We start from the raw sequence: 24,105 nt of genomic DNA, 5'->3' as shown, positions 1-24,105 counted from the left end.
AGATTTAAATTTATAAAACCTTGACTAATGGGCAAACATTTTAATGTCTCATTTCAAGTATGTATCAAACTCAATGCAATCATACTGAGAAGACTGGATATTACTGGATATTTTGGAGGTGGTGTCTTTATAGAAATATCTCTTCTTTTTACTTGGTTCTGCTCTCTAAGATAAAGAACAAAGGAATTTTTATCAACGCTATTCTAGGAACATATGGCAAATATAGCATGCATTTTAATCAACAGATAATAAGATAGGTTCCTTTATGTCTTTTATGCCACTGCCAGGATAAACAGTTCCAAATATTTAGTAAAACCATATTAAAAATAGCATGAGCTCATTATTAAATATTTGTAGTGGAAGACAAGGTTTCTATGTGTCTCCAACATGACTATATCCAGCAGAGAAAAGGCTTTGATTTATTTGGACTAAAACGTGGAGTACAGTAGATAGATGGTAAGAATTTCTTGCTGATTTTTTTCCCATTAAGAAATTTTGGGCAAACCTGAGATGTTACTCCACAGGATGGCTCTCATATTCATTCAGTGGCCTAACTTCACAGCTAGTAGCAAAATTCGCTTTAACTCAGAACAGTCTTATTAGTTTAACATGGCTGTTTCTATTTATAAAGTTACACAATCCATTTGGTTGCTTCTTCCTCCCTGTCTGAGACACAGTTTACAAAAAAGAAACCACAGTCATTACATAAGGCATTGCCAGGAAATCCAAGTGTTGTTTTCTGGTGGAAACTGAAAGGCCTGCACCTTGACTTATGTCCTATGCATCCTAAATCACGTCTGCTCTTTGTGGCACTTTCTCCTGACTAAAGAATGTGGTCTGAAGTTTTACTGTGATCATGAGAAGGCCATCATTGTTATTCTGACTATTTATGTTGTGGTCTCACAGATGTCCTATAAATAGAAGCCTGCTGCACAACAGGAAGCACCCATTGCCAAGTTCTTTGGGGAGTAACAACACATCCCCAAGAGGATCCAGGTGGTAAGACATTTGAACAAAAGGTTCACACATTTGAAAAGAAGAGTGAAAATGGCCACACAGTCATCAAGCCTCACTCTAAATCTCCTTTCAATTGAATGACAGCTGCACCAACTGAAAGAGTCCCAAAAGTCAACACTGTGATAGCCCAGTGTATATGGGAACTTTCTCCTGCAAGCTAAAACAAACTGCATGTGCAGCAGAATGTCAAAGGCATGTGACATCCAAGATCTTCTCACAACTTAAAATCTGAAATTGAACCAAAGAATGTTGACCATGTGACGAAGGCTGCATAACAGAAAGGGAACTATCATTGCCGTTGATTCCTGCACTTTTGTGTAGCTTCTTTTGTCCTCTACAGCAAATGAGAAAACAACTTGCAGAATGGATTACAAGTAAAATCAGAACTTCTTCCCAGAGGAATTCTTTCCTGTTACACGACCAGAAGAGCTACTTTTCAGTTGGATTTTTATCTATCCACCTTATCAATTACTTGGATTGATTCATATACTTACATTATCCATCCTGTGGAGTAACAAGGGCTAAAGGATGTGGTTAGTGCCTTGGGGAATTCATTTTTGCTTGGCATAACTAGACTAAATGTAATGCAGTCCCTCTCCTGAATTTAAAACATGTTGCTATTCTTGAAAGCAATTTTCCTCGTCCAATAAAAAACAAGATACAAATATGGATGACCTTAAAATCACATTTTCAAAATCTAAGATTCTCACATACACAAATGCCTCTGATAATTGTGGGTGTAGACAAATGCTCTTTTCCTCTTTGTACTACCCAAAACAGTCTGTCAATGGTCTATTGTTAAGGCATGGACTTTCTCCCAGACCACATCCTGTCTGTCTTATGGAGAAGAAGCATGCTGTTGAAGTAAAATGAAAGTCCTGATCTCTGTGTGTAGTCTCTGAAGGTGTAGAGAAAACAAATTTACCACAGTATCCCCAAACATCATCATGTTCAATTCAGGGTCTATACCACTTATGTTGGAAAAATGCCTAATAAACTCAGAGAAGTAAGATTTGTTTGTGTTTGTGACAATTCTAACACTTTTTCAGAATAGGAAGGAGCAGGATATTCATTTCCAACACTAGTTAAAATGGTCTGGCTAAAGAGGGAGAAGCAAGTATATTATCTGCATCTTATTTAATAAGAATGATTTTTAGTGTCCAACCTGGAAAGAAGTTTCTTCCAATTTGAATAATTGCTGCTAAAAAGGACATGTCTATTAAATCTGAAATGCAGAGTAAACAGAATCTGATAGGGAATCCTTAGTTAAGACAATAACATATCTTTAAATTGACAAATATAAAATAAATGCCAAACTACTACAAAATTAGAATTGATAATGAGGCTATTAGAAAACGTGAAAATAAAATTTAAAATATCAAGAATGTTTGATTTATAATTAAAGTGAATAACCATTCCAGTTTGCCTGGGATTGAAAAGTTGTCCAAACAGCAGACTTTTAGTGTTAAAATCCAAACCATCCCAGGGAAATCGCTACTGATGATATAAGTAAGTATAGTGAGTGAGTAGTTATGATGAGAACTATTCTTAATTCATGATTGTCTTATTTATCTTTCAAGAGCTTTTCCTACCAGAAATACTTTTAAGTATAGAACATCCTCACTAATTTTACATCTCTTGGGACAACTCATCCTGCAAAGACAAAGTGGATGAATTTTTAAGGAACAAACTTCTTGACAATGGTATCTCAGAGCACATAAATAAAGCAGAAGACACTAAATATGAATCTTTGCTGCAAGGTTTCAGTGCAGGAGGATCTGACATTACAGGAACTTGTGACTTTTTGTTTTAGATGTGTTTGAGATACCTGTCATCTCCAAAATGAACTTGTTCTCAGCTACATAAACCTATCTTCCCTTTTTTCCACAGGATTATTTCAAACAGAATTGAAAATAAAGTCTTTCAAGGTTAGGATGACAGACGTTGTGGTCAGGATCACATGGTCCCCTCTTCCATGGATGGTGTCAGGCTGCACTGGGCTCCAATATTACTGGGAGCAAATATGGGCCTACAAATCACAACTGAGACTGTTTGTATTCAACAAATACTATCTGAATCTGGGAGCTGTATTTGTACTCCACAATATCTACTCTTATTTTCATTAAAGTATAGCAAGGTTGTACAGTGGCAGTATCATAGCTAATGTGGTTTATCTGAGCTGTGATTATTGCTAATTAAAGTAAATGAAGCCAAGGACAAAGGCTATTATTAATATTCTAAAAAAGAATGACTAGCCTTCTGTTAAAAATTACCTGCGTTTATACTCTCCCAACTACTAGCACAAAAAAGAACATAGGTAGTGACAATACTGTTATAAAATAATATTTATTTGAATAATTTTTATATTCACAGAATTTTGAATAAACACTATATTTTAAATTCTAACCACAATTAGGTGCAATTGATATTCCTATACTAATCTTAAAGTTGAGAAAAATGAGTAAAAGCATGCAAGATCAATAGGTAGAATACAAAAGAGTTAGGACTCCCATTCAGCTTTCTGAGTCGAAGCTTAGGAGCCTCCTATGAAACTACTGCTGCCCTAATGCAGTGTATAACAATACTCTCATATTTAGATTAACTGATAATGAACAGACATGAATATGTATCTTATATGTATATGTGTACAAATATATTCATATGTCCAATAAATAAATATTCAATATAAACATTAAAATAAGTTTTTGAAATATGTCTCTACAGAAAAATATGGGGGAAAAATAATAACTATATTCTCCAAATAAAATTTTGAGAAAGTTTTATTTGCATTTCACATAAATGCACGTAGGAAGGATTTGTTTCTTATCCAGAAACAGGCAAAGATGTGAATCACCTAAGCAATACTATCCCATGCTTTGGGCCCTATTACGGTCTGAATGTGTCCCCTAAATTCAGATTTTGAAACTTAATCACCAGTATCACCTTATTAAGAAAGGAGACTTTTAAGAAATGATTAAGTCACAAGGTCATAGCCCATATGGATAGGATTAGGCACCTTATAAAATCACTCAGAACTCTTCTTTCCTTCTTCCATGTGAGGACACAGCAACAGACCCCTCATAAGGATGCAGCAGCAAGATGCCAACTTGGAAACAGAGACTTCACATTGGACACTCCAGCTTCCCAAAGTGTGAGAAGAAAATTTCTCTTGTTTATATGAGAGGCAGTGTCTAGAGACTGAAGAAATTACTTCTAAATACAGATGATCACGTCTCTGAGGAGGTTCTTGGCATAAGCACCAGAGACGGGCAGAGACATATATCAAAAATCTCAAAGCTACAAGAAACACTGAACAGCGAAGGAAGAGGACCATCACAGTAGTGAAAAACGCTAAAGGAATCCACTCAAAAGTAAAATCGTGGTATCCTCTTTGGTGAAGTTAGCCAGACTCAGAAGGCCAAAAGCCCCATGTTCTCTCTCATGTGGAATATAGACCTAATGCAAATGCAGCAATATTATGGGATGCTGTTCACACTAAAGGACATCACACATGGGAGGGGTAGGGAAACTAAGAACTTGAATATGGGTGATATACTCTCTATACAAGAATGAATATAGAAATCTTAAACCGGCTGAAACCAATTTATGAACAGGACTGAGGTAGAATATAGATAATTAGAGGAGATAAACCAATTACTGTTATAACACATATGTGCATGGAAATATCATCAGGAAACTCCCTGTTTAGCTATCTTTATCAAACAAGTAAAAATGTCATATTTTTCTTTTTCTCCTTTCTCTTCTGCAAAATTGGAGACTAGGAGGGCAGAACAGGTTCTGCCCAGGTGGAAGATTTGACACCAGTGTGGGTGGGAGGTGGTGGGGAAAGGGGGTAGGAGGGTGAATACAGTGCAAAAATGTGTACATATGCATGTAAATGCAAAAATGAAACCTGTTGAAACTTGTTCATGATTCGGAGCAGAAAGGGATAAAAGGAAGCAGTGGACAGAGTGAATTCAAGTATGATACAGTTGATACACTGTAAGAACCTGTGTAAATCCCCCCTCCCATATAATAAATATAGCCTAATAAAAATTATAATTAAAAAAAGAACCTGTGCAAATGCCACAGTGTACCCCCACCTAGCACAATAATAAAGGGAAAAAGTAAAAGTAAAAGCAATAAATAAATAAATAAATAATCCAGTCTGTGGTACTACATTGTAGCAATACAAATGGACTAAAATAAGTACTGATGAAAATAGTATCACTCACTTAACCTTCACGCATAAATACCTCGAAAGCTCAAATCCAAAGGTGTAGATGCCCTCTAGTCACTGCACAGAATTTCCTAGCACAGTTTGTATACAGCTTTTCCTGTAGCTTTATCCTTTCCCATTGTTCATTTCTTCTTATAATGCCATTTTATTTACATATTTGTGAAATCTTGTATAAATTTTTTTAACTATACTAGTTTTTTTTTCAAATAAGTCAGAGCCTAAATCACTTGCCATAAACTGTGGGAAAATCCTCCACCATTTAGAGCATTTGGCATTATCTGGACATATTTTTGATTGTTATTACTGGAGAGCAGAAACCTATTCCAAATAAAACCAACACGCCATGAGCCTATAATAAAAGTTATGATTATTGATAATATGCATTAGATTCATTTCTAATCATTTCTAATGATCCATTTCTTGGTAATACTAACTAGGAATTTAATGTTGCAAAAAAAGGATACTGAATATAGTTTCTTTTAAAAACAAGTGTCACTTCTTAGAAGCATATTTTCATAATACCTACATATTAGGGTAAACTATTTCATCTAAATATTATGTATATATACTTGTGCATATTTATATATACACACATCACATTTATGTGTACTGCATCATACATAGTATGCAATAAATACTTGTTGATAGAACAATGCACTGGATAAATGGGTAACAAAGACAGGAAAAGTCACGTAGGATTCATGATGAAGACCCAGAAGTAGTAACTGGAAACAGCCTTTTATAGAATACAATAGGTCTGGAATCAGAGGAAAATAGCTCAGTGAGCATACTGTTGCAGAATACAACAAATCTTGTGTTCAATGAAAGAAGGCAACACAGTGTGGATATCAAAAAGCCAGCCAAAGGAAGGAAGAAATAGCTATAAAAAGCAGATGGTTTGAAGAGAAAAGAAATGTGAAACAGAGTCCAACAAAATAATAACAAAAAGGTTTGGCAAAAATACCACTCTAGAGAAATTCAATAAATTGTCAAAAAATGACACATCAAGATTATATTAAAATGTAAGCATTCATGTACAATAAAGAGAACTACATAATCTGTACTTTTAGTCTTAAAATATGACCAGTTTAATCTGACTCAACCTAAAGTTAAACAACAAATGTTTCAAAGAGAAGTAAAAAACTAGGTATAGCCTCAGATACATAAGTAAGTACAAAAACCAAATTAATTAATCTAGAATTCATCTTGCAATTAGAAAGAAGTTGTCTTGTGTACTGTATGAAAGGATTATAATATGAGTTGCTTCTTTCAAGACTGCTCATAGTTTTCAAAGACCCATTCACACATTCCTACTCAGTCCCCCTTGAACTAATTTGCAGTATGCTGACAGAAGTTACATGGTGTCTCTAGGCCAAGAGTGAATACTCCCTTATACAACTGTGCAGCCACCCACTTGGGATATCTAGAAGCCAGCAAATGCCTCTGTCCTGCTATGACACCTCACTCCACCCCTATTCTTTAAACTTCATTTCTAGAATTCAGATCTTATATTTCCTTGGCCTTTGTGGTTTTCATGGTGAGTTTCCAGGATGAGAAAGAGAAGAATGCTGAAAACAGAATACTGAAGCAAGTAGGAGTAAGGGACAGGACCAACAGAGAGTTACTTTCACAATGTTAATCAGATCAGCAGGTTGAAACAGAAGAAATAGGTGGTAGTCAGCAAAACTGTACAGTGGGAAATTGCCACAGGAGTCGGGAGAACAAAATGAGCTTTCTATATATTTTTATGTAGATGGGTCTGACCTTTTAAAAAGCTGGGTTCATACCAAACATCTTTTTCTTTCTGTATTTTAGAAATTATAATTTTACTCTTACACAATGTTTTCTTATAAACATATATCCCTATAAATCATGACAACTTAGTGATAATACAGAAAACACCAATGAGAATCATATAATATTTTATATGGCAAATATTTGCCTGATTTTGAAAATCTGACTAATTAACAATTCTCTAGCTAACTAAATGCTGGCTAATAAGTAACCATACTATTTCCCTTAATTTTTGTACACACAGCTAGACTGTATTTCCTAGCCTCTCTTGCCATTTGGTATTGACATATGACTGAGTTCTGACCAGTGGAATTGGGTAGAAGTGATGGATGGAATAGCCAAACCTCTGTGCAATGTTCTACCATTTTTTCTATTTCGCAGATGGCTGGTGAGAAGTGGGGTGATGAGACCACAGGTGGAAGGAGCCTGTGTCCTGGGTTACCATAGGTACGGGTCAGAAAAATTTCTGTAAAAGATCTTTCAAAATAAATGTTTTAATCTATGTGAGTCACAAATTCTCTATTCTGGCTATTCATCTTTGCCATTATAGCAAAACAAATGGAAAAGCAACCACAGACAATGCATAAACCAATGTCATGCTTGTGTTCAAACAGTGAAAAAATGGGTACCAGGAACATTTACCCTATGCACCAGTTTGTCAACCTCAGACTGCATGGGGCCATTAAAGAAATGAAGAAGAAATTTCCACTGTGTTACTCCTCTGAGACTGAGAGTTTATGTTACAGAAGTTACCATCACCTTAATGAGTACAATGGCTTTTTGACCAAATATAAAATTTATTCTCAGACATTTCATTATGGAAAACTGTGAACCTGTCCACCACAGGTGTTCAGAATTTTACAAGTATCCTTTACAAAAACAAGATATGGCAAAACAATTCTTTTGTTATTTTTTTCTGTTTGTTTGTATTTTATGGAGATTGCACCACGTTATTTTACTGGGAAAATGGTAAACTTGTGCCATGACTCCTTCAACTGGTGACTTTTACTCTTCTCAAAACTTCAACATTTTTTAACCAATCACTCCATGATTTGTAGAAGGGAAGTCCTGTCAGGTAATCAACTAACAAACTCTCCCACAGATATCAAATTTCTTTACCAGGCCCCAGTGACTAGTAATCCAAAGAAAAGCACTTCATAATGCCAAAATGGAGTAACAGTGGGAGTTGGGGAAAAGGAAGAGTTCAAAATGAAATTTTTCAAACCCTGATTCAATACTCCTGGCAAGAATTCACAACTTTCTTTGTTTTCCTATTGTATGACTCAGTCTTCACAAAGAGAGTAAAGGACAATGTTTTTGACTGTTGTTCACACATTGCTGTGAAAGGAGAGAGGGAGACCAAATTTTAAGGATATAAATAACAAATAGAATGAGGTAAGAATTCATGAGCTATCCTACATCTCTTTGAGTTATTTCTTCACATGCTTAATTATAATGATAATAAGTTGTATATTGCATCCCTGCAAGTGTTAGGTAATCAAAAAGTAATAGGAATGATTATTAGTTTTAATACTTGCTGACAAGATCACAAATGATTATTTCCACCTAAACTATACATATTTACCAAAGGAAATTAATTTATTCTTCAACACTTAGAATTTTGTGTGTGCCTCATAATGAGCTAATCCAAACAAACTAGCTTTTAAAAAAAAAACTAAATGTATTCTTCTTTAGTGCTCTTGAACATGGTACTTCAGTAAAAATTGTGTCACATCGCACACCTCTTCTGTATCTTGAAAGTTTCTTCCCTGTTCTGGATTTTTCCATGTTTCATCTTGTTATATTTCTATAATTTATTCATAATAATGTCACTTTGATAATTAGCACCATCCTCCCATCCTGTACAGAATAAACCTAAAGTCCTAATGGTATCATTTAAGGCCCATCTTCCTACTGCCTCAGTCACATCCAAACTCCTTGCTTGCATTCTACATGCTAGGATTGGTAAATAATGTCTGTTTCTATTTTTAAAAAGTAGAAAATGCTATTCTGTCTAAAAAATGTTCTTATATCCCATATTTACTTGGCTAAATCAAATCCATTCCTCGTGACATAGCTGAAATGTTACCTTCTGCATACATGGAGATCAGTGCTTCCTCTGTTCTACTACTCAGTATTATTAATCTTATATTAAACTGTCAGGTACTTTTATAATATTATATATGGTAATAAATGTTGACCAACTATGTCTACTCTGTCGATTTATGTTTTAGATGCAACATCTCTTTTAATTGTCACAAGATGATTATGAGTTACTTTATATTTTTGCCCTCATTATACCACCAGAGAGGGAGACACTGAAAATATAAGAGAAATGAGGTGACAAAATCAGGAAGAAGAAAGGGAGTAGATAATAAAAATGTTACTCTGAGAAAAGTTTTTGTCAGGAACTATTATTCTCATCTCAATTAATTTTTCTTTACAGATACAGAACTTAAGATTCAGGGACATTAAATGATTTATCATTTCAAATCTAGTAGCAGAATTTCAATTCATATCTTTAATCTCCTGATATGATGTTCTTTTAATAATGACACCCAATATAACAAGTTCAAAATTATCCAGGGGTAATTGTTGGTGATGTGAGGTATAAAACAACTATATAGCAGATATTTTTTATTCAAAATTAATGAAATATCTATTAATTTTACAATCCTATAACAAACAATACATTTAGTGTCTTCTTTTTTTTAAAAAAAGAAAAAACAAAAAGAATATGCTTGACAAACTGAAATTGAAATTAAATATACACAAAATGCTGATACTTGCAAAAGAACACACTACGAGATTTTTGATACATTCAATCATATGTAACTGGCATACATTTTTAATAATTTTGTACTTTAAAGCATGAGATATGAATGTTGAAAGACTTTGTGAAGCACAAACTAAAATAAAAGGCAGATAACAGTATCAGATTGCCACATTTCTACCAATGGTTACTCAGTGACAATGAATGCTTAATAATGAAAAGGTGGAGAGAAAATGTTAAAACTCAAGCGCCAGTACATTCTCATACCACTGTGACCACAAGGGCAAAAACAATTACAACAGACATAACGAGTTAACTGTGAAAACTGGAGTAACAGCTATAAATGAGAAGGAAAACCCATGTTTCTTTAAACACAAGTAACTAAATGTGCTAGCACAGCAGAAATAGGCAAGGAAGGCAGAATCATCCTGGGACCTGTGAGCTGACCTATGCAGCTGCAGGCCTGGCCAGCTCTGGAAATGCTACCATGTGAGCAAGCCAATAGGAGCACAGACACTCCTCAGTAATCAGGCAACCTCTCCAAAAGGAAACAGCTGGAGGCCAGAGTCAGTGATCTACTCTACTGACGTCTGCTGCTATATTTCTATCCTGGGGTTACTTTTATTTATTTCTGTTACTCATGCAATTCAGCAGAGTCCATGTGTCAACTTAATTGTCTTCTCCTGATAATTTGTAGGCACTTGGATATAACCAATGATTTATTTACAGTTTTCTAGCAGTGTCGATTTAATATCTAAAGTAAACCCTCCATGCTGCGTACAAATCAAGTCTACCAATGGCTCTCCTTTTTTCCACTGACCCCATCAAAGTTTTTATTGTGTCAGTTTAGTTTATTATTTGAGAGTAACATTCTGCAACCACACAGGCTTACTGTGAAATTTTATTCTACCACATTATACTATTGAGATATATTATTGGGTGATTTAACCTCTCTAAGCCTCAGATTCTTTGTCTTTAAAATGAGGACAATAATAATGTCTTAATCATAAAGCTATTTTGATGTCTCAATGAAATACTTCATGAAGTTTTTGGTCCAGTGTCTGGCACGTAGCAAGTCTCTAAAACATTAGCTCAGCTAAACACCTGTAATCCCAGCACGTGAGAGGCTAATGCAGAGGGTCACAAGTTCAAAACCAGTTTGGGCTACATAGTAAGATCCTGTCTCAAACAAAACAAAATAACAACATAAAAAAATTAGTTAATGTTTGATGCTACCAGCAGTAGTTTCTCCTAGTTATCACTGCCAGTGTAATTTTGTCTCAATCTCATGAAAGAGCCTTGCACACTGTCTACCTAATGAAGTTGGCTTTTATTGATTGTCTGACCCAAACTTAACTCTCCCCAAATATTCTGCTTTAATTATGCTTTACTCACTGTACATTTTTCTGCTCAAACCTTTCTTCAAAAGAATGCTTCTCCTCTCCATTAAATTCCAACAACTTCAAATATTTTGTGTATGTTTCATTCAAATAGGATTTCTCTCAGCTATACACACCAATGAAAGAATTGCCTTCATTTATAATACTATTCATCCAATATATTCACTTACCTATAACTAGTATTTGTGTTTATTTTAAATATACAACTTAACTAATGTTTTTGATTGTCTTCAGCTTTCCAGTCCTTGTGAATTTTGAGAAAGAAATAATCCCTTCTTTGATTGTCACTATAACACATACAGCAGGAAAATTAAATGAATACTCATAGTAGCATAAGGGATGTCTCTTTAAAGCAGAGCAGCTTCTTTAACTAGATGCAAATTCTATTTCCTTTAAATCTCTATAGAAATTTGTTTATACTTTTATTTAACTTTGGAAATGAGTCTAGGCTGGACATATGGGCTCAAGTCCATAATCTGAGCTACTTCGGATGAAGAGATCTGGAGGATTGTGGTTCAAGGCCAGTCTAGGCAAAAAGTTTGTGAAACCCTATCTTAACCAATAACTGGATGTGGTAGCATGCACCTGTCATCACAGCTAAACGGGGAAGTGCAAATAGGAAGACTATCGTCCAACCTGGCCTGGGCATAAAGTGAGCCCCTATCAAAAAGAACCAACACAAAAAGGGCTGGTAGAATGAATCAAGTGGTAGAGTGTCTGCCTAGCAAGTGAAGGCCCTGAGTTCAACTCCCAAGTAGTACTACAGGGGGGAAATAAAGGAAAGAAATGAAACTTAAAGGGTGGGTAAGAGTTGGAGGATAGGGTAAACCTAGGAAAAAATATTGCAAATACATCATGAAGAGTAAAAAGTAACAGAGAAACAAAAAAGCTTAATAAAAACAAACCTGGATTCAAATTCTGGACTTTGGTACTAGTTAACTATCTGACGTTATGAGATTATCATTTACATTCTCTAAGCCTGAGTTTGTTTCTTTGTAAATATGGATAATACCTTCTTTAAAATTTTATGAGAATAAATTGAAAAATTTTGTATGTATAGAGTAGGTACTAAAATAATTGATTTCTAAATAACATTAAAAAAAACCAAACCTTGAATTTGTACCAGTAACCTAAGAGGGAAGGGCTGAGTGGACTCAAGAGTGAAAAGAAGTTGGAAAGATGAGTAAATGTAGGATAGCAGCAGACCAAACTGGGTTTTAGAAGTAAAGAGTTCTTAGTGGTAGGTATGGACAAGGAACTTAACTGTAGGTTGCTTATTGAACTGAGATAAACAGAATCTCTCTTTTAAACTTAACCTCCAGGTTCTAAATAAACATTCCAAGGTAAAGTGAACCTGTTACTCATTTATGTAAGAGCTCAGAAAGAACAGAAAAACAAATGCATATGAGGAAATTCAAAATAAGTAAGAAATACAGCTAAGCAAAACATAAAAACTTAACACATCATGATATATTTTCCAGTTCTATAGGATGCAGAGTCCAGAACTAGTATTATTTATTAAAGGACTGTGGAACTAAGTAGTCTGAAGAAATTGGGACACCAAGAAGAAACATCTGAGATAGAGTAGCTAGACAAAGCTATGATAGAGAAAAAGGAAGTGACAAAAGTTGGGAGACCAGAATGCCTAAATATAAATAAGATATGAAGAATGACTATAGTTTTTTTTTTTATTAAGCAGTATGAGGAAAATGTTGAATGGATAATGAGAAAGATACACAGGAGGAGAGTATACCAATTTGAAACAAGTGAAATAATTGGTAAAAAGTAGGGCCAAAGGATAGGGATGGTTTAGAAAGTGATAAACAGAGTTATAACACAGAAATGAAATCTCCAGTTTGTAGCAAGATATAAGATGTGAGATGGCAAGATAAACCATCAGATATTGTTCCAGGAACTCAAGAATATATGACTGGAATGATGACATTTGCTCTAAAAAACAAGGCTAGAACAAGAAGTGCTGGATTGAAGACACATTTCAAACATTGTCATAGGTTTGATCTCTCAAACCAAACTATAAAACTGATGCCATGAGTAGCTGCGTACTCCACATAAGTGTTTTTTAATGACAGTATTTATTGTGGGCACTATTCATGGTCTCTTTCCTCTTAGAAAAAGAACCCATAATTTTTAGCGGAGCACATGGCTTTCTAAATTAAACACTGAATTTTCCAGTCTCCACCATAGCTAGGTAAGGATCTGGAACTATAAGTAGCCCAATAAGATGTCAAAGAAACCCTTTACAAGCAAATGAGGCATGTCCTTTTGATTGACTGATCCACTCAAGATGAGAGGTAGAATCCACAAGTGGATGGTAATGGCCAAAACAGAGAGAGCCTGGTTCACTGACAACTTCTTATAGTCTCCCTATTAGCCATAGACTGCTTACCTCCACATTTCTTTTCCTGAATAAGAAACAAGATTCCATCTTGTCTATGCTAATGCTATATCTAGTTTTCCATTATTTTCAACCAAGTCTAATTCCTTCCAATATAACTACCTTGGTCATTTCTACTATTTTCCTTAGTTTATTTTAATGTTTAAAAACCACTAAATCTATTTCTTTTTTAACATTTACATTTACTTGAAAAACTTCCTAATCTGATAAGTGGGATGGTAAAAAAAAATACATTCCTGTAAATATAAATATAACTTTGCTTGCCATGGAGTCTTATTGGAGTACTGGAAGTTTAATATGTTCGTTAGCCAAAGTGATCATCCAAATTCTGTTGACCACTCACAGTGGTCAAGTTTTAAACCAAGGCCATTTAGTAAAGCAGAAGTTTGAATAATCCTACAGAAAAGTCGGCCACATTCAGCAGAGAAAATGGATCTATCTTTTCCACTGAATTTGACAAACCGTTGTAGGAACACAGAACTTTAGAACAGCTATATGGCACTCAATTTTAATTATTTGCAGAAAGTTAACTACTTTAAGTGGTTTATTAATAATTTGTACTTCCTTACATGTACTCTCAGTTGCTCACATTGAACTAATAACTGTAAGCGTATAATAAAATATTTTCTTTCAGTTGATTATTCTTAGACAATGCTGTTACAGGTAGAAGAACTTTAAACTATCCATTCCAAATCACTTGTTTTACAGAAAAAATAATCCAAAGAGATCAATAAATTTAATCAAAACTTTGTCATAATAAATTTTAATTCATTTGTTAATTCATTCATTCCTGTGTTAATTCATTAAATTACAATTTAATTATTATTTTGAAGCCTTGGGGGGTAGGGAGCTGGAGCATAGATTGAGATATGGACCCTGCTTCTGTGTATTTTTACTTAAGTGAGGCTAGAAAGAAATTATCCATGTGATTAAACACAGAATAATAAAGGCAAGCCCTGTAGATATTTCTATAAACAATGAATCACAATAAAAAAGCGGGGAGTTGCATAGCTAAAAATAACTTTATGAAGAAAGTTGTATTTGAGCTGAAATTTTAAAATCTTAGCAGATGAAGTAGTCAGAATAGAATACACATTTCAGACAAAAGGAGTAGCTTTCTTTTTCAATTGCAGAATTAGCTTCTCTGTATTAAGACCTTCCCCCATAAATTACTTTTTAACTTACATTTGAATAGGCAAGTAAAATCAAAACATATCCTGAGAAGTCAAAAATGAGACTGGTGATTTTGAAAAGCTTGACATCACAGTTAATGATACAATAAAAAGTGATGCTTATCGGGCACAGATGAGTTCCAGTGAAGGGTCTCAGCTGCAGGGCCATGCTAGCATTGCATCTGGGGAAAGCAATTGTATTACGCTGAGCAACCAACAACTAAGAGCTACTGCTCACAAAAGATCATAAATTAAACGACTGAAAAAAGATGTCAGTAATAAGTAAAACAGTAGGGTTTCAATTTACAATTGAAAATCCAGATAAATGTGCATTATCAAAGACAATCATATTTCATTTTCTTTCAAATTACAAAGAATTAAGCAGCTTAGGATACAAATATTCAAACAAATTATTTCAAATGCAAATGACATTTAAAGAAGAGTGATGATGTCAGAATGGATTTTTACTAGTAAATCTTTTATATGTGCTGTATATGAAAAGAGGTGCACTTTTTCACATTTGAGTTTGGCTATGGCTATCAGTATACTGTGGTATCTAGAAAAAACTATTCCAATAAGAATGTACTTCACCAATCAGTAAACCTAATACATGCATATTCAGAGTTAATGACTTCTGCAACTATAAATTTAAAAATACAGTTCTTAAATAAGCTGAATATTCAGCCTTTCAGTTATTCCAACTACTTAATTATTTACACTGTAAGTAAATAAAGTAGTATTCCTTTACAAGTTTATAGTCTGCTAAAAGGCAGTTTGCATTTTAGCTGCTTAAGTCTGCAGGTGGTCAGCTACTAACCTTGCTGTCTTCTTTCTCCTTGGCTTTTCCTTGGATAGGGTTCTTCTCTCCAAATTCACAGGTTGACTGTAATGTGAGCTGACAAGAAAGCATTGAGCTCTCTGTTTCAGCCAGTTCCAAAGGTCTTGAAGAATAATGCTGTGACCCAGTAGTGCCAAGATTTGGTATCGGAAGAGCAGTATGAATAGGCTTTGACCCAACAGCTGGCTGTCTCAGTTTTGAGGCAACCCCAAGAACAGGCATGGCTTCTATAAAAGTATCTTTTTGCTGCCAAAGAAAATGCTCCTAACCTCAGTCTGGTAGACTCCAGTTTTAGTATTTCCAGAACAAATACTTTAAACAAAACTAGCAGTCATCCTGATTTAAAAAAAAAAAAAAAACTAATAATATAACTTTCAGGAAGAGGCAAAACTTCCCTTCATCTTTAGTGTATCTTTCTTGCTGGTTGGAATTCTTTCATTCTCTTTCTCTCTCACTCTCCTTTCCTCCCTCCCATCCCTCCCTTTTTCTCCCTCCCTCCCTTCTTTCTGTGAGTCAGTGTCTATGTAATATTAAATACTCCTTTGGGGAGTAAATTTTTCTTCAAGGTAAATGTTACACAGCCCCTTTCTAGAATTAAAGAACTCCTAGTTTTGCCTGTTTTTTTTTTCCTCACTACAGCAGTTTGAGTCTGAGCTTTGAGAGTGAAAAAAGTAGAGAAAAACAAAAGGAAAAGTCCTTTAGTCCAGAAATCAAAGAAGCCAAAAGACCACAATTGTGGAAGGACAGAAGTTCTTCCTGACTTCAGAAATAACCAGTCTGTATTCTCTTTTTAAAGAAACTTGTATTTCCCCCAGCTAAGGGAAAAAAAAAAAAAAAAAGAATGGACATGTTAATGGCCAAAACAAGCAGCTGTTGGAAGAACTTTTAGCCCGGAAACAATTTCGGCAATGAAGCTGTTTGTCTAATTTCCAGCTATTTTTCACTACTGACAGCTATGAGCCACGGTGTTCATTCTGTTTCATCCCATGAAATAAGGTTAAATTTGTGCAATAGTACAACTTGCTACAGCAGCTAAATTGTTCAGCACACCAGGTCTGCCTAGGTTATGAAATACAGTAAACACAGGGAGCAGGACACTAAATGTAGCCTAATTCCAAATTTAATAATGATGATAAAATTACTCATCGCTAATACTTAGAAGAATGTACTGCACAGAAGTTATAGGGCTAAGCCCATAATGCATTATTACATGTAATCATTAAAATGACTTAAAGTGTATACACATTTATTTTCTCCACTTTATATAAAGAGCAACTTGAGCTTTTATGCTCAATCGTTTTTTGTGCTCAATATTTATTTTAAAAATTATTTTATTTTGGATAGCCAGGTACTGGTGGCTCATGCCTGTAATCCTAGCTATTCAGGAGGCAGAGATCAGGAGGATCATGGGTCGAAGTCAGCCTGGGTAAACAGTTCGTGAGACCCTATCTCGAAAAACCTTCACAAAAATAAAGCTGGCAGAGTGGCTCAAAGGGAAGGCCTTATTTTTGAATTAGCATGAGTTAATAATACAGTGGAATATTTTTGTGCTAATTCCATACATGTGTGTGGTGTCCTTTGAAGAAGTTCACTCACTCTATTATGTTCCCATTCCCATTTGGGTAACAGTTGAGGTTTTAATAGCAACTTTCTATTTAATAATAGGGATAGTATGTCACATTTCTAATGTGTGTATTGAATGATTCTGTAAGATATGGTTACTCCTGTGTTCTTATTTATTTCAAAAAATGGTAAGAATTAGCAACAATGTAAAAAAATTCTTAGAAAAATAAGTGGATACTTAAATATAAATATATACTCATTATATTGAGTATATTTAATAAACTGAGTTATGACTTATCAGAATCTTGACCAACACTGTGGAAAATATCTTTCTATGCTGAAGAAATGATATTCTTTGGCCTGCATTTTCTATCTCTATAAATTTTTATGTATTTTTAAGTAAGATGTGATTTATGGATAAAAGAGCTTCTAAAATATATATGGTCTTGCTGATACATCATACAAGACATTCAAATACAAATTAGAATTCTTACAGTCTTTTTTAAAAAAAAAGTAACCCAGTCAGCTTTATAGAACAGGATAATAAGAAATAAATACAACCCTAGCAGTGATAGAGAAATGAAATTATCTTTCTAAGGAAGGAAGTTACAACACTTGTTTTATAATTTACAAAACATTCAACAGACTAGAACTTCCAGAGACTAAGATATTGTAGAGCTAGAGGTTGTTCAAGTTCCTAAAATGAGATTTAAGTTATATGGCAAGATATATTCATCCTACAACAAAATGAATAGCTAAAATAATAGGATGTGGAAAAACAGATTCTAGGAAGATCACTAACAAAAATAACATTGGTACCTTGCAAGGATACAGCTCATTCCAGAATCATTAAACAAAATAATTGAGTAAAAATGTTAGCAATGCTTTTTAATTAGAAATGGTGGAAAAAATTAAGTTGGAAGGAAACCCTGAGCCAATGTTCCTGTCATTGAAATGGGGATAGGGTGAGTGCCACCTGCAAATGTATGAAAGCTGTTCAAAGCTAGAGTTCCGTCCCATGATGAAAAAGCTCCAGATGCATGCACTTTGGTTTTGTTAATTGTTGCTGTTTTAATATTCTACGCAGCATTCAAGATAAGGGCCCTTCTCCCCAACACAAGATCATAATTCCATTCTGATTATTCTGCTTCTCTTTACCTGTACAGTAAATTATCCCAATTGCACGTATGGCTTGACACAAAGTTACACAATGTCTACAGTATACCAATATAATTAACCTACTTATTAGTCGTAAATAACCTAAATGGTATTTTAGAAACATGTTGGAGCAGATCACACTAATTTCTGGAATGATTAAAATGAAAAAAATTATTTCCATTCAATAAAGGTATGTTTTCACTTTGAAATGTCTTTAGCAAATTAAACAATATCATTTCACTATGATTGAAATATGGAGTCGAGAACCTGAGCCATGGTTAACTAATTCTATGCAATAACATCTACCACCAAGAACAAGAAAAAAATTAACTTATGAAAATGTACTATGTGTTTGGAACTGTTATCTTATTTCACCCTAAAAGAACATCACCATTTTGAGTTCAACAAACCACCACACGGATTGCTTCCTAAAAATATAGGTTGCATCTCTAGCAATAAAGGAAATGCAAATTAAAACCACACTAAGATTCCACCTCACCCCTGTTAGAATAGCCATCATGAGCAACACCACCAACAACAGGTGTTGGCGAGGATGCGGGGAAAAAGGAACCCTCTTACACTGTTGGTGGGAATGTAGACTAGTACAACCACTCTGGAAAAAAATTTGGAGGCTACTTAAAAAGCTAGACATCGATCTACCATTTGATCCAGCAATACCACTCTTGGGGATATACCCAAAAGATTGTGACACAGGTTACTCCAGAGGCACCTGCACACCCATGTTTATTGCCGCACTATTCACAATAGCCAAATTATGGAAACAGCCAAGATGCCCCACCACCGATGAATGGATTAAGAAAATGTGGTATCTATACACAATGGAATTTTATGTAGCCATGAAGAAGAATGAAATGTTATCATTCGCTGGTAAATGGATGGAATTGGAGAACATCATTCTGAGTGAGGTTAGCCTGGCCCAAAAGACCAAAAATCATATGTTCTCCCTCATATGTGGACATTAGATCAAGGGCAAACACAACAATGGGATTAGACGATGAGCACATGATAAAAGCGAGAGCACACAAGGAAGGGGTGAGGATAGGTAAGACACCTAAAAAATTAGCTAGCATTTGTTGCCTCAACGCAGAGAAACTAAAGCAGATACCTTAAAAGAAACTGAGGCCAATAGGAAAAGGGGACCAGGAACTAGAGAAAAGGTTAGATCAAAAAGAATTAACCTAGAAGGTAACACCCACGCACAGGAAATCAATGTGAGTCAATGCCCTGTATAGCTATCCTTATCTGAACCAGCAAAAACCCTTGTGCCTTCTGTTATTGCTTATACTCTCTCTACAACAAAATTAGAAATAAGGGCAAAATAGTTTCTGCTGGGTATTGAGGGGGTTGGGGGGGGAGAGGGAGAGGGTGGAGTGGGTGGTAAGGGAGGGGGTGGGGGCAGGGGGGAGAAATAAACCAAGCCTTGTATGCACACATGAATAATAAAAGAAAAAGGAAAAAAAATAGGTTGCTAAGATTCATTCTAAACCTATAGTGTAACAATTACAAGAAAAAAAAAGGTCTAAGAATATATTTTAAAAAAATGATTCTCTTGTTCACTAGAAAGTAAGATCTGTAATATACTGGATTTGTAGTTTGATGACAGTTTAGGGAATGGACCCTTAAAGTTGAACTACCTGTAATGAAATAATTGCTTTCTTACTTTGTAGCTCTATGAATTGGAAGGTTCTCTGTGTCAGTTTCATCATCTATGAAATGGGAAAAATAACTGTACTTTCATCACAGAGCTGTTGTGAGAATTAAAGAAATAAATGTATATTAGCACAGTGCACATACAAAGTGCCCAATAGATGTTAACTATTAATATCATGGGAAATATTAAAGTCTTAAGAATTAGAAAGGTCAAGATGGTAATATGGCCAGAAAACTAATGGTTAAAAAGACTGAATGTAGGGGGGGAATCCTAAAAATTGCAATGAGATAAATACTTGGTCATTTTTCTTCATCACATCTAACAGGAAAAGTGGCAGCAAGCACTGAAACACCTCTGTATGCCAATTTCTCAGCAACAAGAGAATTTTTACCTGATTATATCTCAGTATCAGTGATTTTTAAAAACAATAAAATCTCATGAAATGACAACTTGCAAACCAGTGTTTACTTAGAATAAAGAGAATGAGAGGAAAAACATGATCAACTATTGAACAAACATGCTTGTTAAAAGACAAAATATGATTGGCTTGTCAACTTGAATTTTTCCTAAAATCAAGATAGGAGAGTTGCATTCCTATTTTTAAGAGCTGAAAGTAATATTTACACATAATAAAATTCAACAATTCTAATGAAATAATTGGGTGTGACCAGACCTACTGTCAAGTGAAGACTATTTCCTTCTTCCCAAAAAGTTCTCTCAGGTCCTATTGCAGTTAATGTCCTGTGCCCAGCCCAGGCAACAACTGAAGTGCTTCTTTCTGGAATTAGTTTTGCTTTTCCTAGAATTTTACATAAATGAAAGTAACGTGCTTTTGTGTCATTTTTTCCCTTGACATTTTGCTTTTAGGATTTGTCTATATTATTAAGGTAACATGGTTATTTGGTGAAATGTACTCCATTAAATGGACAAGGTACAATTTGTTTATGTATTCCTCATGTGCAGGACACATGATTTGTTTCCAGTTTGGGAACATATGAATAAAGGTACTTTCATATGCCTTGTGTTGGTATTTACTTTTGCTTCTTAAGGATAAATAACTTGAATGGAAATCCTGGATCATTTGATAAGTATAAATTTAACTATGTAACTAATTGCCAATTTTTTTTTTTTAAAAACACACCAGTTTGAACTCTCACTAGCAATGTAGGAGAGCTCCAGTTACTCCATACTCATCAGTACTACATATTGATGGTCATTTTCTTTAAAAATTACTTCTATGATATTTTTGAATTGGTATGATATGAGGGGGTTTCATTGGGTTTATTCCATAAATGTGTACTATATGCTTTGAGTAAGTTCACAAATACCATTATGTTCCCATTTCTTCCTTCCTCCTCTTCCCTTTTTAGAACAGTGTTTGGTGAGTTTCATTATGCTGTTTTCAAAATACTATATATATTTGCTATATATATATATAGCAAATCTGTCTCATCTTTTTCCTGGAGATATGTATTACCTTTCTTCTAACGGGCAATAAACAACTTCTGTTTGCTCCATGGAAGTATTATCTGTCTTCCACAGCTTTGTGCCACTCAAATTCTTTGTAAAAGTAGTTTGGCGTAAAAGAACCATAAGGCCCTCTCATCAGAAGACTATAAAAATGTGAGATATGTGGAGAATGGTCTCCTAACAAAAGACAAACTAAAGAATGGAGAAAGTATTTTCAAAACATATGTCTAAGATAGGACCTGTATCTAAAACAAAGAACAGCTAAAACTGAATTAATGAGGAGCCAAGCAAAAATTGGGTAAATTTCTTTGAATAGATATTTGGCAACGATGACATATGCTTAGCAAGGAAACCTATGAAAAACTATTCAATACCAATAAGTTGTAAGAACATTTCAAATTTAAACTTTAGTGATGAACCACAACAGCCTGATAGCCTGGCTAAAATTAAAGACTGATGATTGAGGTAAGTCAAGCTCAAAAAGCCAACTATCATGTTTTCACTCACTTGTGGAATCTAGACCTGAAATGCTGATAATGGTGGTGGTGGTAATGATGGTGATAATGACCGGACATGAATGTTAAAGGGGGTAATCTGGAGGGGATCATCCAGGGATGGGGAAAGGGGAGGATATTGAGGGGTGAAAATGCTCAAGTACTATATATATATATATGCAAGCAACTCAACCCACTGCATGGGCAGGCATCACCTGGTCTTTAACAAATTGTCCTACATGAGTTGAGGTTTGGAGCCTAGCATTACAAAATGGTGATGTCCTAGCTACTGTTATTACCTGTGAATAACAAGCAGTCATCAGTCTCCAAGATAGGACTCTAATGTCTTCTGTGAATGTGTGCCAGGTTAACTTCTAATTACGTATGCAGGGCAAAAATCTCATACTCCTCACCATTCTTAACACCATCCTGCTGTTTTACACTGACTTTTAACAATATTATCAACTGTGCTGTGTCTTTAAGCTTTATCATTTGTCATATATATTCAGCATTATTTCTTCTTAATGAGTTGACTCCTTTAATATATACAGTGCAAAGTATTTAAAAATATTTGATAAGATTCATTACTTAATATTTTTACTAGTCTGATACCATTTATCCATTCATTACTTATTATCTGTGTCTATAAAATGAGTTTGCTGTAGGCGATACATACTGCAACTTGTTCTTTTGTTTTTCTCTAGGCCTACATAGACTGTTTACTTATCAAACTATAACTTAAAATATTACTCACTACATATAATGGACAAACAATTTTATTTTATTCTCATTTCCTCTTCACATTCTTATGCTATCATTTCATATGCTTTCTTCCACACATATAAAATTACCACATTATTATTTTCATCTATAGGCAATTCTCTTTTAGAGAGAAATAAAAATGAACCTTATATTTATCCATACAACTCCTATTTTTTGTTCTCTTCTTTTCTTTGTGTAGGTGCAAATTTGCACCTGGTACCATTTCCCTTTTCTCTAAACAATCTCCTATAACATTTCTTTTATTACAGATTTGCCAATGGTTAACTGGCTCCATTTTTGAAAGGAATTTTTTTCTGGGTATAGAATTCTAATTTTCCTTCTTCAGCTACTCCACTGTTTGTTTACTTGCATAATTTTAAGAAGCCTTTTGGATTTCTGATTTTTGTTCTTTACTCTGTCTATTTTATCCAGGTCCTATTTAGATGTTTCTCTTTTCACAGAAATTTGTTTTTTATTTATATATTATGCTTTGTGTTTTTTGGCCTTCATAATTATTTCTAAAGAATTAAATGTTTTTGTCTTCTTTCTTTCTAGGTCCTAATTACACATGTTTGGCCACTGGCTTTTGTAACAGAAGTTACTAATGCTGTATATTTTTAAGTCTTTACTTTTATTCTTTGTGTTTTATTTTACATTCAGTTGGCTTCTATTGCTGTGTTTTCAAGTTCATTAGTTTTTACTTCTACCATATTTAATCTGATATAGTCTTAGATAATTTACTTTTTCATCTCTAGAAGTTCTGCATGAGTGTCTTTTATGCCTACTATTTCTCTCCTCATTGTGTTTGTTTTCTTCTACCTCTTTCTTCATATGGAACATATTTATAATAACTTTTAACACACTGGTCTGCTAACATTATCATCTCTGTCATTCTTACATATGCTTCCTTATATTTGTTTTTCTTTTTCTTTCTTTTTATCTGAATGGTGTTATTGGCATTTGAATTCATGGCCTTGGGCTTACTAGGCAGGTGCTCTACAACTTGGACTAAGTTCACAGTCTTTTGTTTTGTTTTGCTTTAGCTATTTTTCAGTTAGGCTCTCACTTTTTGCTAGGTGCTGACCTCAGAATTTGATTCTACTACCTATAGACTCTCATGAAGCTGGGATAACAGATACATACCCTGCTTATTAGTTCTGATAGGGTCTCACTTGTTGTTGTGATGGCTAGGCTTGCCTCAAGCTGCAATCTTCCCAGTCTGTACCTCTTGATTTACTGGGATTATAGACCTCAGTCATCCACCTGACCATATGTTTCTATGAATGGATCTTTTTTTTTTTTCCTGAGAATGGGTAATACATTGTTCTTTTACATG

The 24,105-nt window shown here is 34.5% G+C and overlaps 1 protein-coding gene across 8 annotated transcripts in view; it reads right to left on the bottom strand.

Moving 5' to 3' along the window:
* The window catches only part of Nav3 (neuron navigator 3), a 760,451-nt gene that overhangs the window by 320,948 nt on the left and 415,398 nt on the right, over positions 1 to 24,105 (bottom strand). For 3 of the 8 annotated variants that reach the window (XM_074083983.1, XM_074083989.1, XM_074083990.1), the window contains exon 1: positions 15,630 to 17,580. The exons of 2 other annotated variants lie outside the window; for them this stretch is intronic. In XM_074083983.1, coding sequence (XP_073940084.1) covers positions 15,630 to 15,872 — 243 coding nt within the window. In that variant the 5' untranslated portion in view covers positions 15,873 to 17,580. Of the gene's footprint in view, positions 1 to 15,629; positions 17,674 to 24,105 lie in introns of those variants that run through there. 3 more of the 8 variants (XM_020153777.2, XM_074083984.1, XM_074083985.1) reach the window with 2 other exon arrangements.

Source organism: Castor canadensis, chromosome 8, assembly GCF_047511655.1.
Source record: "Castor canadensis chromosome 8, mCasCan1.hap1v2, whole genome shotgun sequence".
NCBI lineage: Eukaryota > Metazoa > Chordata > Mammalia > Rodentia > Castoridae > Castor > Castor canadensis.
This window is presented reverse-complemented; position numbering and strand designations above follow the sequence as displayed.